The sequence below is a fragment of the Monodon monoceros genome, unplaced genomic scaffold (assembly GCF_005190385.1).
Source record: "Monodon monoceros isolate NGI ecotype Baffin Bay Population unplaced genomic scaffold, NGI_Narwhal_1 Super_Scaffold_16, whole genome shotgun sequence".
In the NCBI taxonomy this organism is placed as follows: domain Eukaryota; kingdom Metazoa; phylum Chordata; class Mammalia; order Artiodactyla; family Monodontidae; genus Monodon; species Monodon monoceros.
In genome coordinates, this window is record NW_021703772.1 from 18,769,108 (window position 1) to 18,782,237 (window position 13,130).

Genomic DNA, 13,130 nt, shown 5'->3' on the forward strand with positions numbered 1-13,130 from the left:
TGCTTCATAGTTATGCATATGTTTAGATTTTGTAGATACTGCCAAACGGTTTTCCAAAACGACTGTATCAATTTATACTCATACAAGCAGTATATGAGAGTTCTGGTTGTACCACATCCTTGTCAACACTTGTGTTATCTGCCTTTTCTTTTTAGCCATTATAGTGAATATGTAGTGGTATCCTACTGTGGCTTTTTAACTCCCCCAGTGACTAATGAGGTTCTGTACATTTTCATGTAATTATTGATCACTTAGCTATGACCGAGCCTTTCGTCAATTTTCTGTTGGGTTATTTGTCTTTTTCTTATTGATTTTTCAGAGTTCTTCAAATATTCTGAAAATGAGTCCTTTGTTGGTTATATGTATTGCAAATATTTTCTCCCACTTTATAGCTTGCTTTTTTGCTCTCTTATTTGTATCTTTTTTTTTTTTTTTTTTTTTTTTAGCTGTACACGGGCCTCTCACTGCTGTGGCCTCTCCTGTTGTGGAGCACACAGGCTCCACACACGCAGGCTCAGCGGCCATGGCTCACGGGCCCAGCCGCTCCGCGGCATGTGGGATCTTCCTGGACCGGGGCATTAACCCGTGTCCCCTGTGTTGGCAGGCAGACTCTCAACCACTGCGCCACCAGGGAAGCCCTTATTCGTATCTTTTGATGAACAGAAGTTCCTAACTTTGATGTAGTCCAATTTATCAATCTTTTCCTTTATGAACGTCCTGTTAAGAAATCTTTGCCTACCTAAGGTCATGAAGATCAGGCCCTTATCATGAGCGTGTGTGTGTGTGTGTGTGTGTGTGTGTGTGTGTGTGTGTGTGTTACGTGGGGTGGAGAGGACAGGAAGGGCGGGGGCGAGGAGCCCATGAGATCACAGCCGCCGTGGGCTGTGTTCCCAGCTGTCAAGCGTGTAATGGGGAGTGAAAGAGAATCCCTTTGGTGGTAGAGGTCCTACAGATAATACTGCCGGGTCCTCTAAATCACCTCTGTGCCCTACAGACCCAGTTGACTGTTATCTCTTCTCCACTGATACAGGGAAAAAGTGAAGTATGTGCTCCTGTGTAGTGCTCATGGCACAGGGCAGGGATCACAAGCTTTCAGAGTCAGATGCCTGCTGTATTGTTGTGATTTTCTTTTTGTCCTTAAACCTGAGGCTCTTTTCTTTTTGGTTTTTACCTCCTTGTTTCATTTCCACCTGGAGAAAGGATGGTGAGGTGGCTGACTTTGAGAGAGGGGCTAAACTATCCTTCAGACTGGTTGTCCCCGATGGGCTGGTTGGCACCCCCTCCCTGAGCCAGAGCTGACAGGAGCTGCTTGTTCTTCCTGGAGAAGGAGTGGGAGTAGAAAAAGAAGGAATGAGAGTTGCTACTGCACTTTCTGAGGGGCTCTGAGGATTCCTTCCCCCCAGGAAACCACTTGCGTCCCCCCAGCCCCTTTGCTCCTTGTTAGTTAGAAAGCCGTGGTTTGTGCTGGCGCTGGGTGGGGCTTCGGGGACAGTGTAGGCTCTGGCCCTCCGGAGGGGAGGGGGTGCTTGCAAGCGAGCAGAGGGTCACCGCTCAGGCTGTACCATTTGCTTGTCACCTTGAGAAGTTCCACCTTGTCTAGCAAAACCTCCTTTCAGAGGCAGCCACCACAAAGGGCTCTTATGAGAGCGGCGGCCCCTGCCCCCACCTTCACTTCCACTCCCTTTACCATTATTTTTCTTTTGGGGCAGAGCTGAGGGGCCTTCCTGCTATGACTTTGAGGGGCTGTACTTATTTTAAAAGGAGATTTAGAGTCTAGAGCCTCCCCATACCAGAGATTCATTTTTCTGATTTTCTAGTCCCGTTGGAGGACAGTCAAGGACTTAAGTAAGGCTCTCCTTCTCTGGAGGGCATTTTGTCTTTTCCCTCTATCAGTCTCTTGGGCTCTTTGGAGGTTTCAGAAGGAAGGCGAGAGAGCTACATTCTAGTACCACTAGGTCTCAGACCAGGGACCATCCTCCTTCTGGGGAGTGGGAGTTGGGGGATAGGAGGGAGAAATGGCTGTCTCAGTGGGTGATTTTACAAGGAGATACAGTGAAGTGGTTCAAGTGTATGTTCTGAAGTTCAGCTTCCTGGGCCTTCTGCTGCCCCATTCTGCAACTTTCTAGCTGTGGCCTTAGTCAAGTTTCATAACCTCTCTGAGCCTTTGTTTCCCCTGTATAAACTGAGAATGATTTCAGTGCCTACCTGGGAGGCTTACTGTGGATATTAATTGAGATAATGGATTAAAATGCTTAGCCTAGTACCTAGTACACTGAAAGCATTCCAAAATGTTCATCTTACTAATATTATTCAAGCCTTCTGTTTGGACCTCCCTTTATAGTCTTTCTTCCCATCTCCCTTCTCTTCTGACTGTGCACTTCAGGGAGCTACCTAGGCCTCAAGCAGAACCAGAAAAATCTGGACTTTATCTCAAACTGTTTTGAACTCTGCACCTATTTTATCTCGGCTGCATTTCCAGCACTGTGAGGGAGAGTGAGGCAGCAAAATTATCCCATTTTGAAGGGCAGACCACGAAGAAAGTGCTGTAATGATTTAACTGGATTGCATGTATGCATGCTTGGATAGGTGAGTATACGCATGCATCCATTCTCCCACCTAGTTTTAAAAGTGGGGAGGGCTGGGGTAGACTATAATTAATTTGCAAGGTCTCAAACACAAGATTAAGTTCAGGTCTGTTTGTGTTTTTTCCCCTAGTAGCGCCCAGTGCTGAGTGGGTGGGTGCTCAGGAACCAGAGGCCAAAGGGAGAGCATGGTGAGGTCAGCTGTGGCAGGGCACAATGGTCAGGGTGGGCCTCGTGTGACGCAGACCCAACAAAGCCAAGCCAGACGAAACACAGGAGCAGGTCAGCTGTCTCGTCGGCTTCACATACGTTCTCAAGGGCAGCGCGCCTCGTATCCTTAGAGCGCCGGGTCTCTCCCAAATCACCAGGGTTTGTGATCAGTGAACTGAGGGAATTCAGAGGCATATTCTGTGAGGGACAACACAGAGGGACCCCTTGGGCTTAGATCTTGCCTGAAACACCTCATCCAAGTGAGCTGCTGTGGAAAAATTTCAAGGGAGGCGAAGGGAGAGTGAGCTGGTCGTCTTTTGAAAACCTGGACATCACCACCACATCTCTTTTCTCTGTCCTATTAACGTTTTTTTTTTTCCCTCTCAAGCTCTGAAGAAGCTGTGAGATTAATCCCATCAAAAACATATGACTGACTGTTTGAATGACATATCTGCAGGTCACGTTTTTCTACTTTCCAAATAGCCTTTACTGAGTGTATATTACTTTACAATGGAAACACCGTAGCAGAGCCTCTTGCCCAGACCTCACTGGGGAGCAGGAAATGGCAGTGAGAAAGGGGTCCTGGTGGAATCATTGTTGGACTTCAGTTAAGTTTTTCAGGGAGTAAGCTGTTTGTGTTTTGTGTGCTTCTGGAATAGGAAGTTTTACTCTCCACTATTATACCCACCACCTCCCAAAATAGGAGGGTGAGGAGAATGAAGGTGAAACCTTGGCGTCTTGGGTAGGTCCTGCACATTGGGAGAGTAAAGGAGATATTTGAGAGGCAATAAGAGCATTTGAGGGGAGGTCAGGAGACATAATTTATAAGAAGCAGGCAACCTTTACATGTATTACCTCATATAATCCTTCTATCAGTCTCATAAAAGTAGGTATTGGTCTCCTCATTGTTCTGGTGAGGGGACAGAGGCTAAAAGAAGTTAGTAATATAGCTGCTAACTGGCAAAGCCAGAGTTTCAAGCCAGGACCTTGGTCCTTACTGGAGACTGAGGATTGGGCTCGTGTGGCCATGGTGGACAGTGAACTAACTACCCACAGGTTGCTAGCTGGGTTTCTGTGACTGTATCTCCCTGACCTGGGCTTTGAGTAGTCACTGAATTTTTAGATCATATGCTTTGGGACACAGTGGGGAAAGGTTAACATTTGGGTGAGACCCTGGTTTCTCTAAGCACTAGAGCTCATTAGGGCATTTCTTGAGACTCCTTTGTCTTGCAAAGGGAGGGGACAGAGATTTCTTGGGTACTTATTCTACTGGCTTGTTTAATCCTCTCATGAACTCTATGATGTAGATATTGTTTGTCTCAGTCCTCCCTCCCCACCCCCCATATCTACCCAACCCTCCATCTCTTTTTTTCTCTTAAAATAGGACGTTGATTAAATACAGTAAATTGCCCGAACTGTCACAGCTAGCAAATAGAAGACCTTAGGTACAAATCCGAGTCTTTGCGACTCTAAAGCCAGAACTTAAAGCTTTTTTCTGCTTATCTTTTTTTTCTGAGACATTTTCCCCCCTAATTCCTAGACGGTTTTGTTTCGTCCTCTTTGAGTGAGAAGCCACTTATGGCTTCCTCTTTTTAAACGTTTTGATACTTCTCTTGGGCATTGGGTTCACCTTTCCCACTGAGTCTCCCTGTTTTCCTACCCAGGTTGAGTCTGTGTTGACCCACAAGCCATTTCAAGTTATCTCTGATTTTATTTTAGGTTTCTGGATCATCCCTCTGTAACATCTGCCTTATGCCCTGGAGTAGAGCTATCCTTGATTCCTCTCAATGGATTCCATCCATTGATGGATTGATATCCAATCCATCAATGAATCCTATCGGCCATACCTTCAAATGTATCCAGAATCTGATCACTTCTCACCACCTCCACTGTTGCCACCCAGGCCCAAGCTACTATCCTCTCCCACTTGGTTATTGTAGCAGCCTCCTAACAGATCTACCCACTTGTCTTTCTACATTCAAAGTGATCTTTTTAAAATGTGTATCAGATCATTTCACTCTTCTCTTTATAAACTCCAGTGGTTTCCCATCTTACAGAATAAAAGATCATATGCTACATTATCTCACGATTTCAAATAAACACACAGACACATATCCACAGACCTGCTATGCTCTTCCTCTGATATAGGGTGACCATCTAATTTATCATCCAAATTGGGACACTTATAAGAGAGAAAAGGAGCTCTACTAATAAACGACAACAAGCACAAACTGGGACTGACCCAGGCAAACTGGGAATGTGGTCACTTGATCTAGATAGCCAGTGGATCATCCTGTTACTTTCCTTTAGGTCTTTTTAAAGTGTCATCTCTCAGTGAGGCCTTCTTTGACCTCTATTTAAAATTGCAACACATTCCTGCCACATCCCGTAATCAGCCTGTGCTGATTTATTTTTCTCTGTGGTGCTAACACCATCTGGTAGAGAATATGGTTTAATTAGCTGTGTTTGTTGTTGATCTCCCCTCTCTAGAATGTAAACCTCAGGAGGGCAGGGAATTTTTTTTTTTTTGCTGTACGAGGGCCTCTCACCATTGTGACCTCTCCCGTTGTGGAGCACAGGCTCCGGACGCGCAGGCTCAGCGGCCATGGCTCACGGGCCTAGCCGCTCGGGGGCATGTGGGATCTTCCCAGACCGGGGCACGAACCCGTGTCCCCTGCATCGGCAGGTGGACTGTCAACCACTGCGCCACCAGGGAAGCCCGAGGGCAGGGAATTTTTATCTCTTTTGTTCAATACACTGTATCCCCAGCACCCACATCATCGAGAACACTGTAGGTAATCAGTAAATATTTGTCGAATGAATGGATGGTGTGTGGGGGGTGGAATTCTATTCCAAAGAGTCTTTCTCCTTGGAGTCCTCTTCCCAAACCAGTTTTCTTGTTCCTCCCTATTTATTTTGGTAAACCTTTGGTAATCTGAGACGTTCGAAGGGTTTCTCAGTATATGCTTTTACCGCAAAGAGGAGCTAATGACGAAGATTACCGTGATTTCCTAACCTGACTTGGGCCCTCTAGGGAGGGAAGTTTGTATCCAGTACAGCAGTTTACCACATTGCAAGAGGGAGGAGAGAATTCTTACCCTTGGGAAGTCACGTGTTGGGGGCCCTGCCCTGGCGGTTATGATATTGTGACGGTCAGTGTCAGGGCCTTGGGGCTGTGCCAGCTTCTGGGGCTGGTGCCAGAACCAAAGACCTACTCAGGGCTAGTGTTGGGGGCTCCAGTTTGCTCATTTCTCCCTTCTCTTCTGTCTTTTAAACCTGTATACTTGACCAGTGGGTCCATACTGAGTAGGGTGAGCAGTATATCCGGGTCCAGCCTTTCCTTACCCAGGATTCTAAAGGTTTCTTTTCTGAAGCAGCCTCAGAGGAAAGGAGGGATGAGATGGGGGTGGGGAGTGGAGGTAGGATCAGACCTTTCATTTATAGTTGAAAGTGGCAGTTGGGATTGCTCCAACAGATCCTGTTGGGATCATGGGGTAGGAGGGGGTCTTAGAATTTTCAGACCACTGGGAGTGAGTTTTAGACTCAGTGAAGATGGGAATTATGGTTAAAGGAGGGGAGTTTGGGGCAACCAAGCAACCAAGATGGGCTGCCGTAGGGACAAGAAGGGGAAATAAAATGCCCTTTATGATTTCTGTAACTTTGGTTTTCCTAACGCTTCTGATGTGGCCGTATAGCAGGGGCCAAAGTCCTAGTGGACTGGAGGTGAGAGAGTAACAGAGCTACTGGAGACAGGAGAGTGATGTAGCTCTTGTGGCTCTTCAAGGGTCACAGTACCAGCAGTAAGTAGTGAAGAGGTTCTAAATGTAGCAGAAAGCCTAGAAAGGGAAACCTTGAGGAAACTTCTGACTCCTCGATGTTTTATCAGTAATAGTTTGATGCCAAGGAAGCCTTGGCAAGTAGTTGTATAGCAGAGAAAGCCACTTTGTGAAACAAAAGGGATTCCCATGGGCATATCCTTAATTCAGAAAACAAAGTCCTTTGCCATCTCGTGGATATGAATTTAGCCTTCCAGTCTCATTTCCCATGAGATCTGTCCACCTGTCCTGTCCTTTCACACCTTTGTGCTTCAAATACTTCCACCACATTCAAAGTCTAACCTTGCAAAGGCTTAACTCAATGTCACCACCTCTGAAGTGTTTTGCAGGACTGTCAGTGAGACTTTGTCCCTTCCTTGTTCTCTGGGTTCTTATTACCCTTTGTTTATAACTCTGTAATAGCATAATGCCTGAAAAACACACATACACACATACAGGTTCCTCCTTCTATCTGAAAGTAGAGCACTCCTATGAACCATTTCATAAGCTGAAATGGGGTAAAGTGAAGGAGAAATTACCTTGTTTCATAAAAGCGAAAATCTTTTTTGGATTTCTTCCAGTTAGCAAGAACAGGTACTAATGTAGGCTTTTCCTAAAAGCAAAGTGACATCAAGCAAATTTTCAAAAGGTGGGGGATACCTGCATCTGCCTCTGTCCCATGTATGACTGTAAACTCTTTGAGGCAGGGCCCCTGACTTATTTATCTTTTTTTTTTTAAATTTATTTATTTTTGGCTGCATTGGGTCTTCATTGCTGTGTGCAGGCTTTCTCTAGTTGTGGCGAGCTGGGGCTACTCGTCATTGCAGCGCACGGCCTTTTCATTGTGGTGGCTTCTCTTGTTGCAGAGCACGGGCTCTAGGTGCGCGGGCTTCAGTATTTGTGGCTTGCGGGCTCTAGAGCACAGGCCCAGTTAGTTGTGGCGCATGGGCTTATTTGCTCTGAGGCATGTGGGATCTTCCCAGACGAGGGCTCAAACCAGTGTCCCCTGCATTGGCAGGCGGATTCTTAACCACTGCACCACCAGGGAAGCCCTGACTTATTTATCTTTATACTAACTCTGTCCTGTTCTGAGGAGGGAAGGACTGGTGCATCCACTTCCCCTCCCCGAGTCCTGTAGCACCTGGCATATGGTAGAATCTCAGTAACCTTTCTGCTGAGTAGAATTGATTCTGGGTTAATCAGATGAACATATTATACAGTAGACTGACCTGGCTCTTCTTCCCCTCCCCATTCTGGGCAATGACCCGCTTGTGGCTGGTACACCTTGCTCCTGGCTCAGGTGTACTTATAGCAGGGGCCACTGCTATTTGCTTTTCTTAGTCCTGACTCCAGCTTCTCCCTTTGATCTCTGCTGCCCGCCCCAGCTCACCCCTACCATTGTCCTGCACAGGGAACTAGTATTTCTCCTTCCCAGGCTCAGGCCTCACCACCTGTCTTCCCTAGCGTATTCTGAGAATGATACCCAAGGGATCACTGATGATGGGCAACAGCTAGGACAGGATTAAGGGTATGGCCCTTCAGCCCTCTGAGAGTTCCAGGTAGGGCCAGTTGCCTCCTTTATATCTGCTCACGTTTTCCTTGTCCCCTGAGGGAGCTTGTTTCTGAGCTGGATGGGTGCAGCTGATGGTCTGTGATGCAAGGAATTAAGGGCTGTGATCCTGGGGAAGCCTGTATTGCCCTTTAGACTAAAATTCTATGCTTCAGAGAGGTAAATAGGGTAGCTGTTACATGCGAGGGCCCTGAAGCCACATGGTCTGGATTCTGATCTTGTTCCACCACTTACTAGCTGTAACTGCCTCAGCAAGATGGGGTCATACTCATGCCAACCATAGTCCTTCATTCATACATAGTTATTGAGCATCCCCTGTGGGCCAGGTTGTTCTAGGTGCCAGGGAAATAGCAGTGAATAAGACAGAATGGGTTGATACCTTTAAATACTTAGAGCAGTGTCCAGCACATAGTAAATATGCAGGAAATGTACCAATATTCTCTTCCTAGTACTTTTCTGAGAATAGACAATCGGGTGGGATGACCTTTGGTAGCAGCTCCAGGACCAGATCTCCCTGAGAAGGGGAAGGATGGAGGAAGGGCTAAGATACAGGTTCTGGATTTGGACTTAGGTCCAGGACAGCAGTAGCTCCAGTGGCCTTTTATTTCTGGCACTTCATTTTGAGATTAAATAGATGAACTGGCTAAAGGTCACCCTGGAAATTTTATGAGTCTGTTTAGTTCCATAGAAAGGGCAGGAGGAGATGACCCTGGACTGCCTAGATTCTGCCTGGCCCGTTTGTACAGACAGCGCAGTGCCTACCAAACCATGTGTGGGTGACCCTAAGAGAGGCCACACGTCGTGAGCAGTATGAAGGGAGATCCCAGAGACATGAGATGTGAGGACGGAGAACAGCCGTTTGCCTCTCTGCTGTCAGGGCTCTCTGGCCGTAGAGTAGAGGACCTTCTGCTGGAGGAGGTGGCTTGGGGGTTGGAGAGCTGAACTTAGGAAGGAGAGTGAGGTGAGATAGAGGTCGGTGGCCTGTTTCAGTTCATTCCTCAGGGGATGCTGCTGAGGAGGGCTGTTATACTCCTAGTGAGATTACTGCTGGAAGCAACGTCTGCACCCAAGGCTCCTGACTGATTGCGGTTTCCAGTGAAAGTCCAAGACTGATACAGTCTTTATGTGAGTAGGGTTGGAGTAGAAATCAATGTTACATCTGCGGTTTCCAGTGAAAGTCCAAGACTGATACAGTCTTTATGTGAGTAGGGTTGGAGTAGAAATCTATGTTACATTTCCTGGGGATCCATAAGTTTTTCAGCTACCACCATGCTCAGGGAAAGAGCTGTATAATCTTAACCATGGTTCAGCAACTAGTTCACTGCTTCTCCCACTTTCTCTCTTCCATCCTTCTCCCACAGTGGGTTTTCAGAAATGAATGCCCTTATAGCACAGAGAGAGTGCCCTTGACATGAGATGTGGGCCAATCCAGGATTCCTGGGCTTGTTCCCATGTGAGCTGCTGGCCTGGCTTCCCTTGGAGAACCTGCTAACTTGGCTGGGAGCCATGGCGATTTGCATGCATAGGGACAGACGAAGTGGTTCTGGGCCCTTTCCAAGATTCTGAAGTACAGCCAGGTTTAGGTCCACTGGACACCATACTCTTTCATCTCATTTTTATTGCACTTTCTTAAGTCTTCAGCCATTACTTAAACTCAGTTCAGCCAAGTGTATGAAACCTGAACTAGGCAAAGCATTTTGCTGTGGATATAAATCCACAGTTCATTCCATAATGAAGGAAACAGATAAATATAATATGATTGTAGCAGTGTTCCTCAATTTTTTTTCATTATCACCTCCCTGAGGAACCTTTTAAGACATTTTTCCCTAATCATCCCCCCTCAGGAAATTTTAATACCATAGATAAACCAAAATTCTGTTTATGTACTATTTGTGTATCTGTGCTTTATACTTTAAAAGAGTAAGATTTTTTTCATCCCCCAAGAGCAAATTTTCTCCCCACTTGGGGGAAATATCACCCCCAATGTGAGTTCATGGATTATAGTAAAGCACAATGTATAGTATAGCAGGCAAGCCTCCAAAGCTTTGTAAACTTTGTTTCTCCCATCTCCTTTGACTGAATGTCATAGCTCCATAATTTATTCTTCTCTCTCAGTCTGTCATTCCCATTTTGCTCTTTTTCCCCTTTCCTGGATTTCATCCTCTTTCTCTCTCCAGTGTAGAAGTTTAGGAGTGAATTTAATTAAAATAGTAATCTGTACAACTCAGGGACAATTTAGGGAAGATGATTTCATAAAACAGTCCTCTAAGAGGTCATCCTTTTGGACAAAAGAGCCTACAAACCTATGAGGTATTCATGGGGAAACATAATAGACATAAGTATTGAAGGAAATAAAGATATTTGTTTGGAGTTGCCTTTCAGAGGAGAAGACCTCCCAAGAGGTCTTTATATTGGTCCTAACAGGTTTGGATATGGATGTCCTATATTGGATCTAAATTCTGTATATAAATTCTTTTAGGGTTGATGCCAGTTCTGCCAGTGGGATATCAAGTTTCTTTTCTCTAGCAATACCATGTCACCAATGATAGCATCTCCTCTCCCCTGTAGAAACTACCAGAGGCATGCAGTGTTGGTGATGGAAAACCCTTTGTCACAAATCTACAGAGTCTGTATATGGCAGTCACCAGACAAGAGATCCAAGTGGGACAGAAGCTTCGAGGCACTGGTGAGTAGCTCCAGAGGTACCTGGTCTCCTGGGGTTAGAGTTAGGGTCTAGGTTTGTGCTGTTCAATATGGTAGCTCTAGCCAATAGTGACTATTTAAATTTAAATAAATAAAAATTAAATAAAATGAAAAATTCATCCCCTCATTTGCACATTTCAGGTGCTCAATAGCTACATGTGTCCAATGGCTACCAGGTTGGACAGCTCAGATACAGAACATTTCCATCACTGCAGAAAGCTTTATTAGAACTGGTCTACATGCTTAGGAGAATTAGTGAGAGAACCAGGAAAAAAATTAATCTCCCTACCTGAGACATGGCAGGCAATATGTAGAAGAACAGTGAGCTGTTTTGGGTCAGGGAAACTCTTGTCCTACGTGGTTAAAGTGGCCTGGAGAATCTTCATCATAGAAACAGCGCTTTCCAGAAGTTAGTTGGAAGTGGATTTGTGTCTGTTTACATATTAGTACCAAAGCCTGGCCTTTATCAGAATGCTTGGTAAATGCTAACGCCTTTCTGGTAAGAAGAAGGCAGTTATCACTATCTTCCCTTGATCTTTCTGATCAGAAGATCCCCAGACCTCAAGCAGTGCCTCCTCACAAGGAACTGATAGCCAACTTCTGAATCAGCCAGAAGAGCCGGCCTCCTCAGCACCATCCCTCCCAGTGCCTGAAAAAGAGCCCACAGTAAGTCGTGAGCAGCTTCCTAGACTGCATTTCAAGATTTGGGAGAGTCTGCACCTATAGCTCCCAAGCCAGTGGTCCCTGGAACTGTCACCTAGTTGACACTGCCTTAACAACACTGGGGGATATTTGTGACCAGGCATCTAAATTGTGGATTTCTGGATGCAGAGTCATGGTCTTTTACATCTTCCCTTGCTGTCTCCTCTCTGCAGTTCTTCTGAATGATGGACCTTGACTCCTTTTTTGCCTTATCGCACTTGCAGTGATGGTCTATGAGGTTGTTCCCTAGGGGAGAAGTGATGTGCGTATCTCCTGCATAGAGTCTTATATCACATTCACTGCCTGACACGGACTTCAGAACTCCTGCGTCAGCCACCCGTCTTAACCAGAGCCATGGGAGGAAGGAATTTCTTTTCCTAACTTAAGTGGAACTGTTTAAAACCTCTATTAACTTGGGTTCCTTTTTTTCTAGGTTACTTCAGGCCCTATGCAGAGACCTCAGCTGTTGAAGGTCAAGAGGAAGAAGCTAAGGGGGCTCTTCAGTTAACCTGTCACTGTCTCAACTGCTGAGGATGGACTCAGAGAGTAGTTTCTTAGTGTCACCTTGAAAGGAGGTCCTGTGACAGCAGCATCTCTGACACAGAGTTACACAGTCAGGGACTCCACTGTAAGGGCAAGATAACTGAAGTTCATGTTGACAGGCATGGATACTATTAACTGAGGGAATCCTGGCTCCAATCCATCGGGCACTGGCCTTCCCTGTCCGAGTGGATGCCAACCTCTGGGAATCCCATACCCTCCTTTCTTTTGGTGAAGGTTCTCTAGACCCAGGATCTACCATGGACTTTAGGTATATGGGGCAGGTCTGCAGAAAGGCACAGCATGCTTAGGAAGCCTTGTCTACCTTTCTTAAGAGTCCCTAGCCAGTCCCAGGTGTTCCTCAGAGACCCTCTCCTCTCTTTAGCATGGAATAAAAAGCACTCACACTCCCCTGCTTTTGAGATTGCTTATCTGTGGAACACATAACCAACTCACTTCACTTTACTGGGTCCCACCCCATTGTTGTCTCTGGATGAAGTCTAGGCCCTCGGTCTAATCCTTCAGGTTCTTCTTATACTTCTCTTCTGTGGCCTGTGCTAAGCCTCCAATCGGGAGCTTTGATCTTGAGACCTCTCTCCATGGTGGGCACAAGATAGCAGAACATATGGTTTCTGTGCTCTTTGGTCCAACTTGATATGGGTTTATTTTGGTCTATTTCCAAGGCATAGACAACAGGTTAATATGGGATTGAATATGGGATTGAAATTACAAAGAGCTCTGAGCCCTAGGGCCAAGTTAGTTTCCCGGAGTGGGAGAAAAAGGAATTTTATTTTCCCATCCTTCACTTCACTTCAAATAACATAGTAACTAGAAGAATTAGAAAAGATAGGATGACAGGGAACAGGAAATATGTCCAGAGGAGTTCTCTGGAACCAAAAGAATTGATGTATAGAATGAATAGTGCTTAGCAGGAAAATATGTAAAGACTGTATGAGATAGGCAGAATCTTAGTTAGAAAGTGAACTCTTTGGACAAATCTAGCAGGAT

At 45.8% G+C, this 13,130-nt stretch overlaps 1 protein-coding gene across 5 annotated transcripts in view; it reads left to right on the forward strand.

Moving 5' to 3' along the window:
* NHEJ1 (non-homologous end joining factor 1) overlaps positions 1–12,642 on the forward strand; it is a 79,587-nt gene extending 66,945 nt beyond the window's left edge. For 4 of the 5 annotated variants that reach the window (XM_029225889.1, XM_029225890.1, XM_029225888.1 and 1 more), the window contains 3 exons: positions 10,746–10,863; positions 11,428–11,546; positions 12,016–12,537. In XM_029225889.1, the coding sequence (XP_029081722.1) occupies positions 10,746–10,863; positions 11,428–11,546; positions 12,016–12,090 (312 nt within the window). In that variant the 3' untranslated portion in view covers positions 12,091–12,537. Of the gene's footprint in view, positions 1–10,745; positions 10,864–11,427; positions 11,547–12,015 lie in introns of all 5 variants that reach the window. The other variant, XM_029225893.1, reaches the window with a different exon arrangement.
* Positions 12,643–13,130: the final 488 nt, after the last annotated feature.